Here is a 20066-nt window from a genome sequence, read left to right as displayed (position 1 = left end):
AGGGAGGTGTAGGTGGAACAAAGGGGGAGGGATAGCTCAGTGGTTTGAGCATTGGCCTGCTAAACCCAGGGTTGTGAGTTCAATTCTTGAGGGGGGCATTTAGGATCTGGGGGGGAAAAAAACTGTCAGGGACAGTACTTGGTCCTGCTAGTGAAGGCAGGGGACTGGATTCAATGACCTTTCAAGGTCCCTTCCAATTCTATGAGATAGGTATATCTCCATATATTGTTATTGTAAAGTGTTAGTAGAAATCTGACCCATCTGGGCTCTTCCCGTAGATCAGATCTTAATGCAGAGAACAGGCCTGTTTCCTTGATAATACTAAGATGATACCATCAATCAGTGCGTAAAATGATCGGACTCCTGATGATGCATTGCTAATCATTGTTCCCGTAACTAGAAAAACTATGGCAGTGCTTAGGAGAGAGAACTATAGTTAAGGTTGCAAAGAGTCAGTTTAAACTCCATTTTTGTTCCCTAAGAGCTGTGTGGAAAAAGCCACAGGTGTCACAAAATTTCACATGAAAATGTTGAGCATTTCATTCCAAGCTCTCGGGTGATTCCAACGTTTAGACTTTCTGCAAAAAATCCACTAAATGGCCATTTTCACATATTTAAAATGGCACATTTCAATGTGACCTGATTTTTACCTGAAGGAAATTCGGCATTTTCAAAACACTGTATTTTTTTGCTCAAAAGTAGGAAATTATTTGCTGCAGGGACCTTAACTTTTGTATTTCCTGACTCTCCTTGATTTTATTGTACCACTTCAGTGTCACGTTATCATGGGGTGTAATATTTTTAGAGGAAAACCAGTGAAGATTTATCAACAGCTTTTCTACTGGGGGAGGAGGAGAGGTTGGAGTCAAAAATGCCATAGAGGTGGCAGGTCTGGGAAAGGATGGCTGGATGGCCAGCTGTCCAGCAGAAGGGAGGTGGAGAGGAGGGCTTTTTCATGATGTTGAGTTTCAGACATATCTGGAAAGAGATGTGAGAGAGACGGTCATGTGAGTCCGCACAGTGCAGGAGAGGTTCAGGTGGGAAAAGAGAGTTTTGTGAGTTGTATGTGTGACCCACTGGTGAGTGTGTGTTATCGCTCCCTCTCTGCATCCAATCTGTCGGGGATATGAGTCTGTTACAGCCCCAGGTACAGAGCCTAGGCTTGTTAGCTCAAGCTGTAGCAGCTCATGCTTTTATCTCTGGAGGTCCACGCTTCCGTTACAGGCTTGATGACCAAGATGGTGGCCGTCACAGAAGCAGAGATGGTGTTTGAACTTGTGTGATTGACCAGTGTCGCTCAGGACAGTGTGTAGATGGCAGTGAGGAGTCAGCTTAGGTCTGATATCTGACGACATTGTAGCAGGGATGTGAACTTGAACGTTTCCTTTTGTGTGCCATACAAAATAAAGAGGAAATCAGCTTTTCAGGCCTTTGCAGAAAGGCACAAACAGCATGCAAAATTAGTTTACAATTTATCTGCGGAATGACATAAACTTATAAAAATGAAGAGATCTTATCAGTGATATGCTGCCGTTTATATAAAATCCGAGCACTATAAATACATGAAGGGAATAAGAATATTGACAGCCAGAATAGAGTCTGCCTGGATATGATTAGATGGTCTTTTATATCTTAGGAAAAGCTGAGCTACTGAATACTCCACTGTATTAAGATGCTATTAGTGGCCCTCCATGAGGCAGTGGGATAATCTCAGCTCACTCCCCAGGGGCAACAGTCCTTATCACAATCCTGTTTTCCTGTTTGGTTTGGTATAATAATCAGACACAAGGGTCAGTTCCTCGGCTGGTGTAAATCTGTATAGCTGCACTGGTAGCAATGGACCTGCACTGATTTACATCAGCTGAGGACCTGGTTGGTTTTTACGAGAGGCAAGAAGACACAAAATACTATCTCGGGGATCAATCCTGCAAATAAACCATTAACATCAGTGGATTGCGAGGGGATTCCGTGGCTCACAGGTTAGGGACCGTGATGTGTAAAACTTCTTTCAGTGGAGGAGTTGTTAGTGGGGTAACATAGCAACAAATTAGAAATCTTCTGTACCATACAGGACCTTGAGGCATATTCAGTTTCTCACCTGTCACAAACAATTAACTGACAGCTTAAGTGTGTGTGTGTGTGTGTGTGTGTGTGTGTGTGTGTGTGTGTGTGTGAGAGAGAGAGAGAGTGAGAAAACAGCCCACGTCCTTGGCACTGATGTGAAAATGAGATGGAAAGTCATGTGCAATTTTTCTTTCTAGGTGAAAGAGCTGAATGTGGCACAACCAGGTAAGAAGGGTTTCGTCTGCTTTACCCGCTTGGGGAGGGGGCTGGCTCACTTTTTCCGAGGGACCAAGACCCAGGGAAGACCTGGCTTGATGTGGTGTTTATTGACCCAGCACACTGGGTTTACAATCCTCCAGCTGCCCTGTGCTGGGCTATGCCGTGCGACAGGGGAGAGGCTCCCCACATCCGTGGCCTGCTCCTCTGCTGCATTGTCTAAGTGGATTAATTAGAATGATGACAAACAGGCCCTTGTTTTGCTGCAGTGTAAGTTCCAGCTGACTAGCTCTGACGTGCCTGGAAGTGCTGTGTCAGCACGGTGCATTGCAGTGTCTCGATAAACGTATCTGAAGTTGTGCTGTATTCATAGCCAGCCTTAGGACTGCACAACACATGGGTGTCAACCCTCCCAAAACCCTGTCTCCAGCCCCTTCCTGTCCACCCACTGTTCAAGTAAGGGCAGGTCCTGCTGCATGGGACTCCAGGTGATGCTGGGGTGACCACCCCTGATCCAGCCCTTTTAACGGGCAGTACGGAAAATGCTGGTGCACCCCACAACTTTCCATCCAAATGAAGCAATTGATGGAGCTGAGAGTAGATGTAGGAGGGAGGGGCCTTTTCCCTTGCATTTTCCGAATGCTTGGTACACAAAGCCGTTGAGCTTAGCTTTAGCGGCTTGCTATGAATTTGTAGGATTTATAACAATAGGATGTGGGTCAGTGGAGCTGCCAAACCCTTCCCCACAGCCTGTAGAAACCCCTCATCTTTTTATAGCCCTGTTTCAGTTTTTCATAAAGTTTTCAATACCAGCAGAAACATTTGATCTTATAAATGCTGAAACATGCTGGCTGCTGTGGCTGCATTTCCAGACAGAAAAACAGCTCCTCTAGCGTTCTATGGAGCTCTCTCTTCAGCAAGCTATTCGGGGTGCCTTGGGCCTTTCCAACTGGCTGGAAATGGAGGCATACTGCCGGAGTTAACATGCCTTAGAACGTCAGCAAGGCTGAGAACTGACCAGGATTCTAAACAGAGGTGGCTGGGGCCGATCACATGAGAACAGAGGTTCCCTTCTCCCCTAGGCAAGAATAACCCATGGCGGGGACTGGAAGGTCTGTGAATTTGAGGAATTCTTACCTCAGGGTTATCTGCTGTGTAAGAGGTACATGGCTCAATTTCCCAATCTGCATATCTCCCAAGATCCAATGGAGGCAAGAGGCGTCTGCTCAAATGCCTGCTTACTCACTTGTTGCAAGCCCTGGATAGCTGATTCTGCAAGAATCATGCTTCCAGGTCCTTCCCGGGTTCTTCCAAGGCTACCAGCTACCCCAGGAGCCACTGATTACCTAATTACTGGTCCTAGTTGGAGCCATAGTTGGCTGATTGCAGACAGAGCGATAAAGCCAATTGTGTACAGCGTTCTCTAATGACGCCATGTTCCAGCCCAGATGAGATTGCATTTCAGTGGTAGCAATACAGCCTGCAAGGCACTTTGTGATCCTCTGGATGGAAAGGTGCTTTGGTAAAGGACTGATTGATTGGTGAAGGGACACCAGAGTAACTAAAGGAAGACCAAAAACTGTACCTAAACTTTGCTCTTAAGGAGCTTCCTTATCTGGGGCGGAAGCGACTGGGACAGTGTCACAGGCCAAAATAATCAGGGGAACGAATAACTAAGACTCATGAGTGAGGGATGACAGCACAGCACTCTGCTGCTTTTGTTGTTTTTTGTCCCCGAATTAGCTTGTGCATCACATAAACAAACAAATGAGAAAAATCCCCTCCTCCCGAGGCAGCACTATAAGCACTGTCAGAATGGCCTTCCGACTAAATCCAGCTGGAGGCCAGAATGCCACAATCTTTTTCCTTCAGGGCCTCACCCAGCTAGAGGAAATTATAGAGCAACAAACATCCTCGGTCTCTTTGGTTTATATCACAGTCATCTAACTGAGAATTGGATGGGCTCTTCGCTGCACTGTAATGGTTTCTGCTCCTGAATTGTCAGTTGAAGGCTATAAGCAGCAAAAGTGCCTAGAGTCAAATTGTTTCTTTTAATTAAAGGCACCTGATTTATGTGTCAGTAGATCATGACTCTGTCACCTTTAACATTTAGAGTTGTTTGTAAATTATTCTTATTGGTTCAGCTCAGCTCTCCGAGCATTTTTGCAGGAAGGTTCTTTGCACTGATTTTAGCCAGACTCATTAAAATCCCCTCCTGTGATGTGTTACAATACAAACATCCAGAACATTTTGTGGCGGTGAGGATGAAGGTAGAGTGGAATCATGACAGTAGGACTTCATGCCATTTTTCTCCTTCAAGGTCTAGATATTTGAGTTCTGTAGACTTGAATTTTAGAAGATATAGTCACATTCTGAATAATGTCAATAAGAACCAACTGGCTAAATCTCCACCCAATGCACTGAAATAATCCTCCTGTGCGTTCATGGGCTACATGTCCAGGGGTGTTGAGCACAATCGCCAGTGACGTCAGATGGGGCTGCAGGAGCTCATTGTCTCTGAAAATCAGGTCCAAACACCAGCAGCGCATAGGGCAGAAGCTAGTATCACTTGCCAGCCATTCCAGCTATAAAGGCAGTGGGCCCAATTCCGCTCCTACGTAAGTGTATTGTCTTTGTGGAGTTGCTCGTAATTGCCCTGGTGTAAGTGGATGGGGCGCTTGCCTGGGACTTGGGAGACCTGGGCCCTGTTGTAAGTTCTCTGCTATGGGACTTGGGTGAGTCACTTTTATGTGCCTCTGTTTCCTCTCTCACCCTTTGTCTATTTCTGACTAGTAAGTTTTCAGGTCAGGGACTGTCTCTTACTCAGTGTTGTACAGTGCCTGGAATAATGGGTGCTGCTCTCTGTTGGGGCCTGTAAGCACTACTGTGATTCCAGCAGTAATAGTAAGTGAGAGACCAGAATCAGGCCCCATAGTTGCTTCACTTCAGATTCCTCCTTCATATACCTGCCCCTTAGGATGCCCTGACACTTCCCTGCTGTCTATCAGATGCTCCCTTTACTTGACCATTGGGACTTGAACTACTTTTTGTGATTTATTTTTAAAAAAATCTCACTGTTTAGAAAAGCCCACTGGGAATTTGAAACAAAGGGAATTCATTGTCACAAAGAAAGAGCCCTAAATATGGTGGTGGTTTTTTCCCCCCCCACCATTCCACACTCAGTTTGGTTTGTTGCCAAAGGGTTGTTATAGAGGCTGAGTTGTGCACTTCAGCTTTTTACTGCTCTCTTGTGCATGAGTGCTGGCCTCTGCAGGGTGGCATGGGGTGGCTTGGGGCTGTCCTGACTTTAAAATTTAAAAACGACATTGAAGCATCCATTTTGAAGGGGAAAAAATGAGAAAACCCAGGAACTTTGACCTGCATTTTTTTCTTACAGCTATTTGCAAATTTGGGGCCTAAGTTCACCTGCCTAGACAGTGTCCCTATGAATATTTGTAATTGTAATCTTACAAATAAAAGTTAGCTGCGGGTTCTTTGGAGGTGCCATCACTTTCCTCTTAATTGCTGAGTTCCCAACACTAGGATGAGATCTGTTTGGGAATAAACAGTTTTGCCCTGAGTGTTTTCTGTAGGTTAGCATTGGGGTCTGCCAGTGAATGGATTGAACTTTTCAGCCGCTCTGAGAGTTCTCTTAGAAGGACAGTGTGATAAACCGGCATAAGTGGCAGGAAAATGTTAAAAACCTAGCAAAGGGCCAACACTGGTCTTTACTTCTGTAAAAATGCCACCCCTGCTTCTAGCCCAAATCCCAAGCAGGGACTGTGATACATGTTGTCTCGGAGAGTGAAAAACAAACCACAGCTTAGCAGAGGTAATAGACAAGGGCTTGACCAGAAATACTAAGCAGCTGTATTAATTTCTGGCATGGAGGTGACAGGTTCTGTGTGTGGCAGGAGAAGAAGATTGCTAATAGTCCATCATTTATTAAGATCCTGGCTAGTCACCACAGTGCGCAGCTTTGATTTCCTGAGAGGGGTGTGTCTTATGATGGCTTGTCAGAGTTGTGCCTTGTAGCAACATCCTGTTAGAGCTGTTTAATTGCTGCTACTCTGCTGGTGATCATCTCATGTGGCATTGTGGGACAACTTTTGGGAGATCGTGGTGGGTAATGGGCTGCGCTGACCACGCGCTAGGTGATGTACAGGCCGGTGGGAAGACACGGTCCCTGCCTCCAACAGCTTACAGTGTAAGGCCCCAATTTTGCAATGAGCTACCCACAGAAAGGCTCTCCCACGCATGCTTCCCTGGGGCTCATCACAAGATTGAGGCTTAACCCGTACATCCAAGGTCTGTCAACACGCACAAGGATCTCCCCCTCCAGACGCTTAGCTAGGGCTTTGAAATAATCAAGAGTCTGCCCTAGGAAACCCATGTGAGGTTTTACGCTGAGCCCTGGCCCGGGACATCGAGAGTATAGTCAGTGCTGTGTGGATTCCCAAACAATGTGGGCATAATCAGTAAAACTCTGTGACTTAAGTAATTCTCAGTAAGTGGGGATGCTTGGTAGGAAGATGCCAGCGGGGGGAACAGATACAGCATCCGTTTGGAGCCAATGCACTAGTCCTCACAGCGAGTTTCCCCCCTTCGCCCGCCCGCCACAGCCTATGAAATCTTTCCCTGTCAATGTATTTATGTTGGTGTTTTGATTTTTTTTGTTCCATTTCTCCCAGGCCCCCATGTCTTCCCCCTAAACCACAGAAAATGAGGAGACCTAGGCCTCTCTCAGTCTATAATCATAAACTCTTTAACGGCAATATGGAAACGTTCATTAAGGTACTTGCTGGCTGACAGTGAGAGTCTATGAACGCTCTGAATGTAATGGTGGTTTTTCTATCCTAATTGCTAACTCATTTCCTCTTTTGGACCTGGTCCTTCCTATCCACTGTGCACACTGTTAACACGGCTAGTATGCTCTCTGCCTCAGTGAAGATTTCCTTCCATATCTGTTCTCACCCACGGTGCATTCATTACATTACTTGTCACGCTACTGTCCACACCAACTGGGAGGGATGAGATAATGGTAATGACCCTTGTGGAACAGTGTGGAGTCACCATGTCATTCTTGCCTGTCAGCAGGTTAATTGCAATGTGCCATATCTTATCACAACAGGCGTAGCTGTGTTGGCTTTCTAAGTTGCTGTTCTATGAACACCCTGGAAGTAAACAGCATTACTCCCACCTGTCATAGAAAGAGACTTGCAAAAGATCAAGCAGCAAAAAATAAAGAAAATCCCCAAAGCTCCTGGTGTTCCACTGATGGGGGTCCTTTGTGTCTGGGGAAGGAAAGATAGCACTATATATATATATTGTGCTAACACCTAGACTTTTATTTTTAAGAGGAGTGTCGAGCAGGGGTGAAGCGACCTCCCAAGAAACTATTGTCCTTCGAGGAGGATTCCCTGAGCAATGTCTGATTAGAAACTTTAAAAAGAAATCTCCTGTTTTCATGGCTACAGGAGGAGATAAAATGATTCATAAACTCTCACAAATTGCCTCCCTGTTGTAGGGAATGTTAGCAAAGCAGACTTGAAATGTTTTGTTTAGAGGTGGCTGAGTGGGAGGATTACATAGTCTATGCTTTTCTTAACCCTCCCCCCAAAAACAAAACAAAAACTAGTCAATTAATGCCAGTGTGGATAGGTGCTGATGCCCTCCAGTCAAATCCAGCGCTGGCAGAGCGGATGAGCCGCCTCTTGTAAGGTGTTTTACTCTAACACAGGCTGGGGAATGGGAGAACGGCTGAAATAGAAGTAATGTGCTTGTGTCACCATGGACCCTGAGTCAACAGTCCATCCTTATTTGGCAAAGCATTTAAGGTGGCGCTTAATTTCAGTCATGTGCTTAAATGCTTTGTGAACTGGGGGCTGTAGAAAACAAAAACTATACGCAATACCTGGGAGAAGAATGTCAATGTTTCCCTTTTATTACAGGAGCAAACTGTTTCTTGAAGAGCCCTAGCAGTTTTGGCTAAGTGGCCTGTGACGCTCTTTGGAAAGATCTGACTTGCTCTGGCAGCGCACAGTGTGCATCTTTGATAACTTCTTGGATCAAATAGTTTTTAAATTACAGCGGTATCAATCCAGATTAAATTGGTTGATACCAGTGAAACTAGGAGCAGGATGTGACCCTTTATTATGCATATAACTCAGAATTCACTTGGCCCATTCAGTCTGAATAAACTGCATAGTATAAGAATAATAGTACAGATCTTTGAAGAGGCCTTCAAAGTCTTTCCCCTGTATTCCCCAAGGGTTAATCTCATTGCCTAACCACTGATCCTCCAACATCTAACCCTGCAATACATTCTGTTTGTGAGGGGATGAGAGCTCCTTTGCTGCAGATGTTTCAACTGAGACTGGAAAGAGCATGAGAGAAAATATTGTAGTGAACAGCACTGAGAAAAGCCTGGATTAGATGAACTAATGGGCCTTTTCCATCCCTGTTTTAGATTATTCTATTATGCTATTTTAGTGCAGCCATAAACCTAAAGGCAGTGTTTTTAAATGGGGAAGTGCATTGTCACAAATAATATACAGTCCAGACATACAACACTATTAATCTTTTAATACTTATAATTTTTCCATTCTTAAATTGATTTTTAAAAAGGCAATATTGATTAAAGTCCAGCCTGTTAAATATTGTTCTGGAGTAATTAGCTGCACTGGAAACCTATCTGAAAGGACTAGCATCCTACATAATGAAGAGAGGCCTGTGGGAAACCATTGTTCACGTATTTAGAATCCTAGGGATTTCTGCACCAAATCAGACCCACCGTCCATCTAGTCCTGAACCTTGTGCCCAACAAAGGCTGGTACCAGATGTGTCTGCATAAAACCCCCTGTAATGGACAATTATGGAAGTTCCTAGCTAACCCAGGGCAGTTAGTGTTTAACAGATGCCTTGAACACCAGGGTTTTCTGTTCCCAAGAATTCTCTGTTCCCTTCTTTTTGAGAAGCCGGGGCACCACACTTCCCTCTGAACATCTATGGCATGTGGGTAAAAAATAGAAGCCCACTTTGAATACAGTGATGGGAGGGAGGCTCTGGGCAGTTCAGTAGCAGGAAGGCAGGAGGAGGAATGGCACAAATCGGGCAAGAGGCTTCTGAATTCTCGTCAATCACTGAGGCTCAGACACTGCATACTTAGCGGGTTTCGGGGGTGAGGGTGGGGGGAAGTTGGGAGCTTGAACTGTCTCTTTCTAAGCTGCCATTGCATTTGAGCTTTCATGGCCTCCAGAAGATGTGCTTACTTTAACTGATCTTATTCTTGCTTAATCTTTTCTTTTTTTCCTGCTCTGCCGCTTGTTTATGTTATCAGAGGAAGAAGGAATGCTCGAACAAGGAACCAGGTATTTACTAGAGGGCCTCCTTTCCGAAACCAAACAAAATCGAGGTGAGGGATGCATTTGTATCCCTACTGTAAAAATGTCCACTTCCAAAGCCCAACCTCTACCTGCGGACCTCCCCCGGTCTATTGGGGGCCCTCTGAGAAGTGGCTTAAATACGAGAGCAAAAGCCAAAATTCATTCTAGCACGAGGCCCCCATTTAGGTCCATAGTTAATGCATTTCACACATGTTTTTGTCACTTCTGTGACAATGGCTTTTTTTTTTTTTTTTTTTAAGACTAAAATATTCTTTAAATTCTGTAACCAGAAGCCTGTTTCAGCAGACAGGTATAATGCAAGTCTTGATCTGGCTTATCATTACGTCTTTGAAACGGAGTAGCTGTGATCCAGTTTCGTTTGTCTCTTACGTTTTGTTTTTCAGTCAACCATATAAGGAGAATTAGCTTTTCGCACACATTAATAGAGGCCTTTTCCACGAATAATTGACTTCACACAAGTGTACTCAGCATTGTTTGATGGCTTGATGTTTTTAGCACCTCCTTTTCTTGCTTATTCTCTTACTAAACTCAATGGCGCTGATCTTCAAACCTGAGTTTTTGCAATCTCTGTTTGAATAAGCTTCCAATACGTTGTTGTCAACAAGCTAATAAGCTCTTCATTCTTTATTGAATTTAATTTTTTTTTTTAGGATTCAGGACAGGCTATCCCACTTGTAGTTGAAAGCTGCATCCGATACATCAATTTATATGGTAAGCTAATTCCTCATTTGCTGATAGCTACAATGGAAGCTGTTGTGTAAAAGAAATAAAGTATTGATGATGAAAGATAATAGAGGAGCCAGCTGCTTTGACCAACTGTATGGATGTGAGTTATAAGGATATAAACTGTGATGTAATACTGTATACATGATAAATATATGGGTCCTATATGTGCTTGCTTGGCGTTAAATTGTTCACTTGGACCCTGAGCCAATGGGAGCTGGTTGTGGTATTTGATCTAGGGGGGTTGGAATAGAAAAGGCAAAAGCAGAAATAAAATCTTAATATGGTATCCCCTACCTCTCCCTTTCTTGCACAAAGAGGCAGATGTAGCCCATGCAGAGCTTCTCAATTTCTTTAGCAACAAAAACCAGTGGAGATTCCTCAGGGGACGCTCTGCCTGGCATGTTTCAAGTCCGACACAGTGCAGTCTGTATAAGTCACTGCACGCTGGCTCTGGGCTGCCCTTTACCTGTCAGTTTTGCCTCTCGTCTTTCAGATCGCACCTGCGCCCACTTCAAATTCTTTTTTCATTGCAAGTGTTTGTGTTACTAGGGAAGGTTGCGGTTGAGGGGAGCCCGTGGGGCTGTTTTCTGCTCGAGATTTTGACAAGTCAGGGCAGGAAGGTTTAACATCAGCTTTTAATGGCCATGTCTGCATAATGCTGTGTGTTGCTCAGTGTGGAAAATGCAGACTTTTGCTATGTTTCTTTCTACGGGTGAGGTGTAGGTTTTCTGGAGCATGAGAGTTGGTTCTGACTTTTTTTATGTATTTATTAATTTGGGGGTAATGGGTGGGTCCATTGCTTTTACTTTCCCCGGGATTGTTCTTTACCAGATTCTGTGGAGATTGGCATATTAACCCCCATCAGATTCCAGCAAAACAGCAGAACAAAACAACTGAAATTCCAAATTTTGATGTTGGTTTCAATGCACTGGAACAAATCAATCAATCTCTTTCTCTTCCTCCTTCCCTTCCTTCTTTCCAGGTCTTCAGCAACAGGGTATTTTTAGAGTTCCTGGGTCTCAGGTTGAAGTCAATGACATCAAGAATTCATTTGAAAGAGGTATGTGAGTAGCCTATGGACCTGTCAAGGAACGTAAATGCAGCTAAGAGTGTGATTTATAGGACCTCTCCTCCTGTCCATCAAGGAGACAGAGATTAAGGGTGGATTTTAAGATATCTAACTCCTCCCTTAAGGGCTTTAGAAAATCACACCCTAATGGCCTTTAGACAGCGTATCATTTCCTGGATAACAGAAAATGGGGATGATGAAGACCTTTTCTTGTCCCTCTGTGCTTGATAGGGCCAATACAAAATTGTGCATGTTAGCTACCCTTTATCACTCTTATACATAGGAAAAAGACTGACAAACTTCACAAAGGCTCATCTTAACTCATAATACAGGGAATAAATGTTAAATTGACCTCCAGATGACATAGTTTATTAAAAATTAATAACTATGAGCCTCAGCCTGGCAAAAAGCACCCAGACATATAAGGGTTGCGGGATTGGGCCTTATATTTATATCAAAATTGCTCTGGGTGAAATTGTATGGCCTGTGTTAGACAGGAGGTCAGAGTAGATGGTCATAATGGGCCCTTCTGGCCTTAGAATCTGAGACTCCATAAATACTTCAAAATAGCTGTTGGTGGTTGGGAAAGGTTGTGAGCACATGACCACCACTGAAGGTTCCAGCTGCGGTTTTCCAAGCCAACTAGGGGACTTGGATGCCCAATTACCATTTATTTTAATAGGAACTGGGCATCCAAATCCCTTAGGCAGCTTTGAAAATCTCCGCCTCCAGACTTATCACCATACAATGCACTTGTTGAGCTGGCCAGTACTATTCCCTTGATTTCAATGTAACACAGGTGAGGTGGGACATGATTGCATCACCCAGCAGGTCCCATCTTTTGAGGCTGTCCCGTACCACTGTGTCATCCTTCCTTGAGTTGTCTAACACATTGAATGCAAAAGATGTATTGGACTGAAAACGATGGAAAAAGAACCAAATAATACTGCTATCCTTCAGGAATGTTTTAAAACCCTCACTGTGACCATTACCCACATCCCCTTGATTATTATAGGCTAGGCTATAGCATGTCTCCGCATGATGCTGCTTAACATAATATCTTATTAAGCCATTAACGTGCTGGGAAACTACATAGTGTTACCATTGCATGTGTTGCTTTTTTATCAATGCAGAGCTTTTGGTTTTCCAATTCTAGTTAGCTGAGTGGTGCTTGGTGCCTAATTCAGCTAGGAAAGAATGCTGAAAATAAATCTTTTGTGTGTTCAGGTGAAGACCCTCTTGCTGATGATCAAAATGAGCGTGATATTAATTCGGTTGCTGGGGTCTTAAAGCTGTATTTCCGAGGACTGGAAAACCCACTCTTTCCTAAGGAAAGGTTTCAAGATTTGATATCTACTATAAGTAAGTACCCACAATGAGACACAGGTAGGTTCCTTAGATTTTTGCAGCTACAAGACAGTGTCCTCCCAACAGAGAAGCAGTGGTAGATAAGCCCAGCAGTATAGATAAGCATCAAAACCTCATCCGAACCTCTTCTGTCTGCAAAATTGGGCTCAAACGGCGAGAAGAACCTCAAGAGACCAGTCTTTCTCATGGTATTTCACCATTTGCATTTCACGTCCCAAACAAATCTGGAAAGTGCTGAGGGATGTGAACGGTCAGGGGTGGGGTTGTTTCAGGTAACTTGAACCTTACAAAGTTTGGATTTGAATTTCAGGGTGAAGGTTCAGGTTGATTCTTATTCTTTTCAAAACATTCCACACTGCTCTTCTCAAACTAATGGAGCTGGGGAAAAAACCTCAGACTTAATTCTATTTCTCTCAATACCTCCGGGTTGAAGTGAATATGTATTGCCAAGTGATGGACACTCTTAGCGCCCTTGAGGGAAAGGGGAACTGGTGGGATGAACCTGCAGTTTTAGAAATAACAGGGGAGCGTGATGTGCATTTTTGCATAAAATGCTTACTCTTTGTTTTATTTTGCAAAAGAAATATCCAGAATGTATAGACTTCAGCCCTAGTCACAAAGCACCTGTCAAAATATGTGAATAATTCTAATAGGGCTATTCACTTGCTTAATGATAAGCACACGTTTAAGGGCTTTGCTTAATCAGGGCCTTTACTGCTCATGTCTAACCTCTCCCTTCAATGTTAGCGTTCAAAAATACTAAGGATTCAGCAGAACCTGAAGAAATGGGTTATATCTAGGGGTGGGTGACATTCAAATTGGCCTATTTCTATTGCGATGTGCCTACGGCATGCACATTTTTCCAGCAACGTAGGTTTGTGTCGATAGACTTAGGAAATTCATTGTTGTCTCATATTTTTGATGTATAAAATAGCCATTCCTGTCAAAATGTTACATACAGCAAAGTCTGTGAGGCAGAGGGTGTATGTGTGCAAGCATCCCACACGATGGAAGCGATTTCCACTAACAGTTTCACAAAATGAAAGTGCTGAATTTTGCACGGTTCTAGCGTACGTGCTGCTGACGCAGGCTGCCTCTTACAAAGACAGTTGCAAGCAAGGCTGCAAAAGGCTTGATCCAGCCCTCACTTAAATCCATAGGCGTGAATGGGCATTAGATCTGGCCCAAGGTCCCAATTCAAAAAGGTAGGTAAGTATATGCTTAATCTTAGACACATAAATATTCCCATAGGAGTCAACGTGACTACTTATGTTCTTAAAGTTAGGCATGTACTTAAGTACCTTGCTGAATTGGGCCCAGTTAGCACAATTATAAGAGCCTTTGGGAGTGATTCCTAGCATACATCAGTGGTTAATTTTCTGGTTCCTTTTCTTAGTGTTTCCTTTTCTTCTTCCTTATCCCCCTTTTAAAAAAAAAATCTCTATGTAGCTTTTCTTCTCCTCTTTTCTAACTTTCTTTTACATCAAGTGCTGCTGATGGTACGTTTTATAATAAATGTCTTCCTTTTTTCTGTCCAATAAATGTGTGCTATATAATATGTCTCTCAACCTAAATGGATTGGGAAAATGTCTACATCTGAAAACCACTCAAAAACAAAATGCTGTAAAATGATCAAGCCTTGTACTTTCTATTCTGGCCCACGAACTTACTAAGGCAGAAAGGTTGACTCAGCCGAAAAGTCTCTCTGGACTCTCTACTGCAGTAAAACAGAAAGCCTGTTTGATTTCCCTTGGCTCGCGCTAAAGTATTCTGAGTGACTTTTTGCAGCAGGTGGCATTGCACGTGTCAGAGGGCCTTTGAATGCCCCGGAAGGCTGCAGTGCCATATAACTCACTGTTTATGTGATACGAAAGCATCTTCCTTCCTTAACAAATGAGAGGCTGCCTGTCACTTTTGCTCAGCTGGTAGCTGAGAGGTTACATGGTTACATTTCTCAAATGCACATGCCAAAGAAATGGACAGAAAAGGAATTCTGATTCTAGAGGTTCACAATTCACTGGCCTGCCCCAGTTATGATTACATCCATTAAAACCTCTCTGTTACAGCTGGTTGAAATATTTTTTTATAAATGGACACTTTGAAATTTGCTGAGAGAGTTTTGTTCCACTGGGTTTCAGTACAGATCGTTCGTCGTTGTCATCTTGTTTGGATTAAAAAAATTCTTTTATTTTTAATTTTTTTAAAATTTAATTTAAATCACCCCCATCCTTAATCAAAACAACGAAAACTGACCACCGCAAATGATAACAAAGAGAGAATAAAACTATTTTCTTCAAAGAATGGACAACTTGGAGAAAATCAAAATGTTTCCTGCAGTATTTCCATGTTTGAAATATGGCCAATAGTCACAGAAAAGTGTTTGAACAAAAAGTATTGACCAGCTTTTGTGTTTCAGAGTGATAAGCAAACTTCAGCAAGGTTCACAGTTTGACTGAGCACCCAAACATTAGGCAATTCATTTCGGGTACATCTACAGAGCCAATGGCAATGAGCCTCCCAGCTTGGATCGACAGACTCGAGCTCACGGGGCTTGCACGACTGTGCTAAAATTAGCGGTGTAGATGTTGCGGCTTGGGCCGTTTTTAGAGTGCTAGCGCAAGCCCTGCTGACCTGAGCTGAGAGGCTCACTGCTGGGGCTGTGTAAGACATACCCCTAGAGTAGAAATCTCTCTTCGATCATCCACCTGGGACAGGGAATTTCCTAAGAGTGCCTGTTCTCACAACATCTTTGGTCTTTATTGCTTCAGTTTGGATCAGAAATGGCCTGGAAGTCACTTTTCCTGTAACATTTTAGCTGGAACCTGGGACAGCAGAGGCACCCAATTTAAAAAAAAAAAAAAAAAAAGAAAGGAAAAGGGGGGGGGGGGAAATGGGATAAGCTAATTAAGTCACCTTGAGTAAAGGCTCTGCTCATGTTCAGTCAAGTTCTGTGGTTGGGCCATGGAAAGTGCTTTAGCTGCAGTCAAGGTTCAGGGAATAGTGTGGGTCACATATGAACCAGTGTGCTCATCTGTATTCCCAACACTGTGCCCACACTATGTCCCTGAAGTCACACTTCATAAAGAAATAGGTCAGCTTCTAATACAGTATGTTGGCTTTGATGGTGTGCATAGAGGGAGAAATCCTGTCCTGAGTTAGCGTACTCAAGCAACACTCTCATTTGAGATCAATGGGAGTTTGATGTGAGTAAAAACAGAGCAAGGATTGAGTGAAAGACTAAGGGCTTGTCTACACTTGAAATGCTACTGCAGCATCACCGCAGCTCTTCAGTGTAGACACTACGTACGCCGATGGGAGGAGTTCTCAAGCTGGTGTAGATAATCCACTTCCCCAAGTGGCGATAGCTAGGTCAACAGATCTAATGTTGACCTAGGGCTGTCTACACTGGGCGTTAGGTCAGTTTAACTACGGCACTCAGGGATGAGAATTTTTCACACCCCATAGGTGATATAGATAAGACGACCTAATTTTCTAGTATAGACCAAGCTTAAGTAAGGACCTCCGGATTAGGCCCATAAAGCAGTAAAGAAAATTAAAACAGAAGTAGGATAGGAAAGCTGAAAAACTGCTCTGTTTTCAAGTCCCTGTATTGACTAAATCCTTTGGGAAATGCAGTAGCAGTTTAGGGATCAAATGTATAAATACTGGTAATAAAGATGTAGCCATGGAAATATCTACAGTTTCAATTAGATACAGAATCTAATGCATGCGTTGAATTTCTCCATGCAAATTCTACATTTACAGGCATAAATGGGCATTTGTACACACAGAGCTGCACAATTTTGGTAGGCATGTTTCTATGTTTGGTTGTTAGTGTCAAATTATAAATCAGAGCTGTCTGGAAACATAAAGTTTTTTCCCCCTTACATGTCAGGCTATTAGGTCTGGATAGAAGTCCAGGCTTTACTATGTTGTTTAGCCACTAGAACCCTTCAGGCAAGTGCCTGACCATAAAACTCTACCATGTATTCTTGTGTTCCAGAAATGGAGAACCCTGCAGAAAGAGTGCACCAGATCCAGCAAATCATCATTACCCTGCCCCGAGCCGTCATTGTTGTCATGAGATACCTCTTTGCTTTCCTCAATCAGTGAGTCTGTTTATCTGGGTCTTATTTAACTCAGTTGCTGGCTCCCTTCCTTTCCAGTGGCCTCCCTTTTCTTGTCAAGTCAAATGCTGACAGGCACTTTGGTTGTTAATATTTTGCTGTCTGCTCTGGCTTAATGTCTTTCCTATGCATGACTGCGTGAACGCTCTGTAGTGCTGGGGTTTGGAGCCAACATTAGACGGCTCAGAACTTTACCTGTGGGTTGCTTGTGTTTGCAGCTTGTCACAGTACAGTGATGAGAACATGATGGATCCCTACAACCTGGCCATCTGCTTTGGACCAACTTTGATGCACATTCCAGACGGGCAGGATCCGGTGTCCTGCCAAGCCCATGTAAATGAGGTCATCAAAACTATCATCATAAATCACGAGGGCATCTTCCCCAACCACAGAGAGCTGGAAGGACCTGTGTATGAGAAATGCATGACTGGAGGGGAAGAGTATTGGTAAGAAGTGGGTGATTGAAATAAGCAACTTTAGTCTTCTAGACAGGGCCAGACCTCTCTCCCTAGCTTTATCTTTTTCCATTGCAAGCCAAGAGTGAGTCTGTGACAATGCAGGGCTACTAGTTGGTGCCTGATGAACAAGGGGTTAACTTCTTTCACATGAGTTCAGGGAAATGGCTTATAAAAGCAGCTCTTTAAGAGATTGGGCTGGGCAGAATGCCCTTGGGAACGTTTGGGCCAAGCATTCAGGCCTTACAGGTCTGGGGTAAACCCCAGGTGGGAATTCATTCCGTTTTGTCAGTGTTACTTCTTCCTGTTATAAACATCATGGATCTGATTCTCAGCTGGTGTAAATTGGAACAACTGACTGATTTCACTGGAAGGACATTGGTTTACGTGAGCTGAGGATCTGGCCTTATCCCTTGCTACTGCATCCTTATCTTTGTTACAAATGCAGTAGAACCCCTGTTTGAAAACTCACTGGGGACTGAGGAGTTCATAAAATCACAAACTTCATGAAGTAGAACATCTCAAAATTACAGACGGTGCAATCCATAAATTGCAGAATGGTGCACTGCAGCATTTTCTTCTTGTCCTTCAAACCACTGCAAAGCAATTTCCAGTGCATCGAGGGCTTTGAGATGTGGAGGGATGTCGACTTGTTCTTCATCAACATCACTTCCCACACCCTCGTTGAGAAAATGGTTTGTGGAACTGGTCATTTGTAAGTTTGGGGGTTCTAAAATCAAGGTTCTACTGTCACACTGTAGATTAGTAAAACAAAGAGAATTTTAAAAATCTGCTTTGCTTTTCTGTAGCAGCTTCTTATGTTTTGCATTTCTCTCAGCTTTGCTAGTGACAATGGACTAGTCTGCTTATGGTCAATTTCCCTTTCCAGTCCTCCCGCATTAGTTCAGTGCCGCAAAGCATTACGAAAGCTTCAGGACAATGGTTGGGTTTTTTCCTAAAACTGTATTTGCATTTATGGTAAACAAAAATTCTCTAGGTCTAAGACTCATGGAAGCTTGTTAATACAGAAGCTGAATTTAGGTCAGTTGTTGTGACCAAATTTCTCCTGAATTGGGAATTTTGATTGAAGTTCCATAGTTCTTTACTCAGTTGTTACGCATACAAAGTTCCATTGACTCAAGATTATGAAGCCAGGGTTTGGCTTGGGACCCATCTCTCTATATGTCTTGTTCGGTCCTTCTCTCATGAATGTTAAAAAGAAACACTTGCTTCAATGGGAGTTTTCACTTCAGAGTTCTGCTTATCAGAAATGGGGAATGGGCAAGATTTACTGCACAGCTCGTTTCTGCTGCAGAAATAGCCCCTCTAATAGTCACAATTGAGAGGAAACTAGAAAACATAACCCCATGCTCAAACAAGGATCTCAGTAATCAATACCCAGGAATTTTGGGGGTGCTTGAAATCCAAACCTGGATTCAGATCTGAATTTTTACAGTGAGTCAGTGTCATTATAATGGGCTCAACCAAAATTCCAGCTCAAAATCCCTGAAGTTCAAGGTGTTTAAAGCTTTCATTCATCCCATGATTTGCACCTGCTGTCACCATGAATGCCTGTACAATGAGAGTGTGAAATGATACCACCGATGAGACCGAGTGGGTGAATGGAGAATTTGTTTTGCCCCTGCTTTGCACAGGTGTAAGCGATGACACGAGGTGCAGGACAATGGAGATTCAGGCCCTGTATATGAATTTCATAGAATGAGAGTCTCGGGTTCTGAGAGAGAGCTCAGAGATGTGCCATGATTTTAAAACAAACAAAGGGTGAAGTCAAAGGCACAACTCACATGGACTTCAGTGGCATCAGGATTTTGCCCCAAGAACTTGTTTTACTGTGTAGTCTGCAAGTAGAATCTAATTCTTCTTTTTTAAACTACATTTGTATCTTTTTTTTTTTTTTCCAACTGTTCAATGTTAGCGACAGCCCCCACAGCGAGCCGGGCACCATTGATGAAGTGGACCATGACAACGGCACAGAGCCGCACACCAGCGACGACGGTGAGTGTAGACATAAACGGCGGAAAATTGAGTCTGAGTAGGAAGAGCCAGGGGAACAGGCGTGCAGGAAAGCAGTGTGTATTTTGCTCCTAATCAAATTAGCTTGGACTACCATATGGCTGTTTAGGGGGGAAGATGCTGCAATGTGTCTGACAGTGCATGTGCATATTAATGAACACTTCTTTAGAGGGATCTAATCAACATAGACCACGGGGAGCAGTGCAGGAGGCCACTGGCTACATTTCAGTTTCATTCTGAGCTATTGTGAGAGCTTTAAAACAGTGCATTCAGAACTGCCCCTTATACTCCCGTTAATCCCGACAGTGAGCTCTTCGCTTTTGAATTTGGAATTGAGGTGACCTGGCTGGCTTTTGGCCACTGTTTTTACAATACAATCGCCACCTAATGGGTGTGAGTGGTGGGGAAAAGAGCAAGAGACTTGCTGTGTGAAAGTAACCGACAAGTACAGCGGGGAGGGCCCGTTGTATTTGGGACCCCCTTTCCATTCACCTCCACGTTATTGCGCATACCAAAGGAAGAGTAATGAATTTCAAGGGGCTGATCCAAAGCCTACTGGAATCAATGGGAGTCTTTCAATTGGCGTCAGTGGGCTGTGGGT

General features: G+C 43.5%; 1 protein-coding gene across 3 annotated transcripts in view; it reads left to right on the top strand.

The window, feature by feature from the left end:
* The window catches only part of SRGAP3 (SLIT-ROBO Rho GTPase activating protein 3), a 218620-nt gene that overhangs the window by 184062 nt on the left and 14492 nt on the right, over positions 1-20066 (top strand). The window contains exons 11-18 of one of the 3 annotated variants that reach the window (XM_034775363.1): positions 2262-2289; positions 9620-9650; positions 10337-10397; positions 11395-11472; positions 12709-12843; positions 16853-16958; positions 17195-17422; positions 19368-19447. In XM_034775363.1, the coding sequence (XP_034631254.1) occupies positions 2262-2289; positions 9620-9650; positions 10337-10397; positions 11395-11472; positions 12709-12843; positions 16853-16958; positions 17195-17422; positions 19368-19447 (747 nt within the window). Of the gene's footprint in view, positions 1-2261; positions 2290-6971; positions 7075-9619; positions 9651-10336; positions 10398-11394; positions 11473-12708; positions 12844-16852; positions 16959-17194; positions 17423-19367; positions 19448-20066 lie in introns of those variants that run through there. The other 2 variants (XM_034775362.1, XR_004646405.1) reach the window with 2 other exon arrangements.

The sequence above is a fragment of the Trachemys scripta genome, chromosome 7 (assembly GCF_013100865.1).
Source record: "Trachemys scripta elegans isolate TJP31775 chromosome 7, CAS_Tse_1.0, whole genome shotgun sequence".
Classification (NCBI taxonomy): Eukaryota; Metazoa; Chordata; order Testudines; family Emydidae; genus Trachemys; species Trachemys scripta.
The sequence above is the reverse complement of the archived record's forward strand: the minus strand, read 5'-3'. Positions and strand labels throughout refer to the sequence as shown.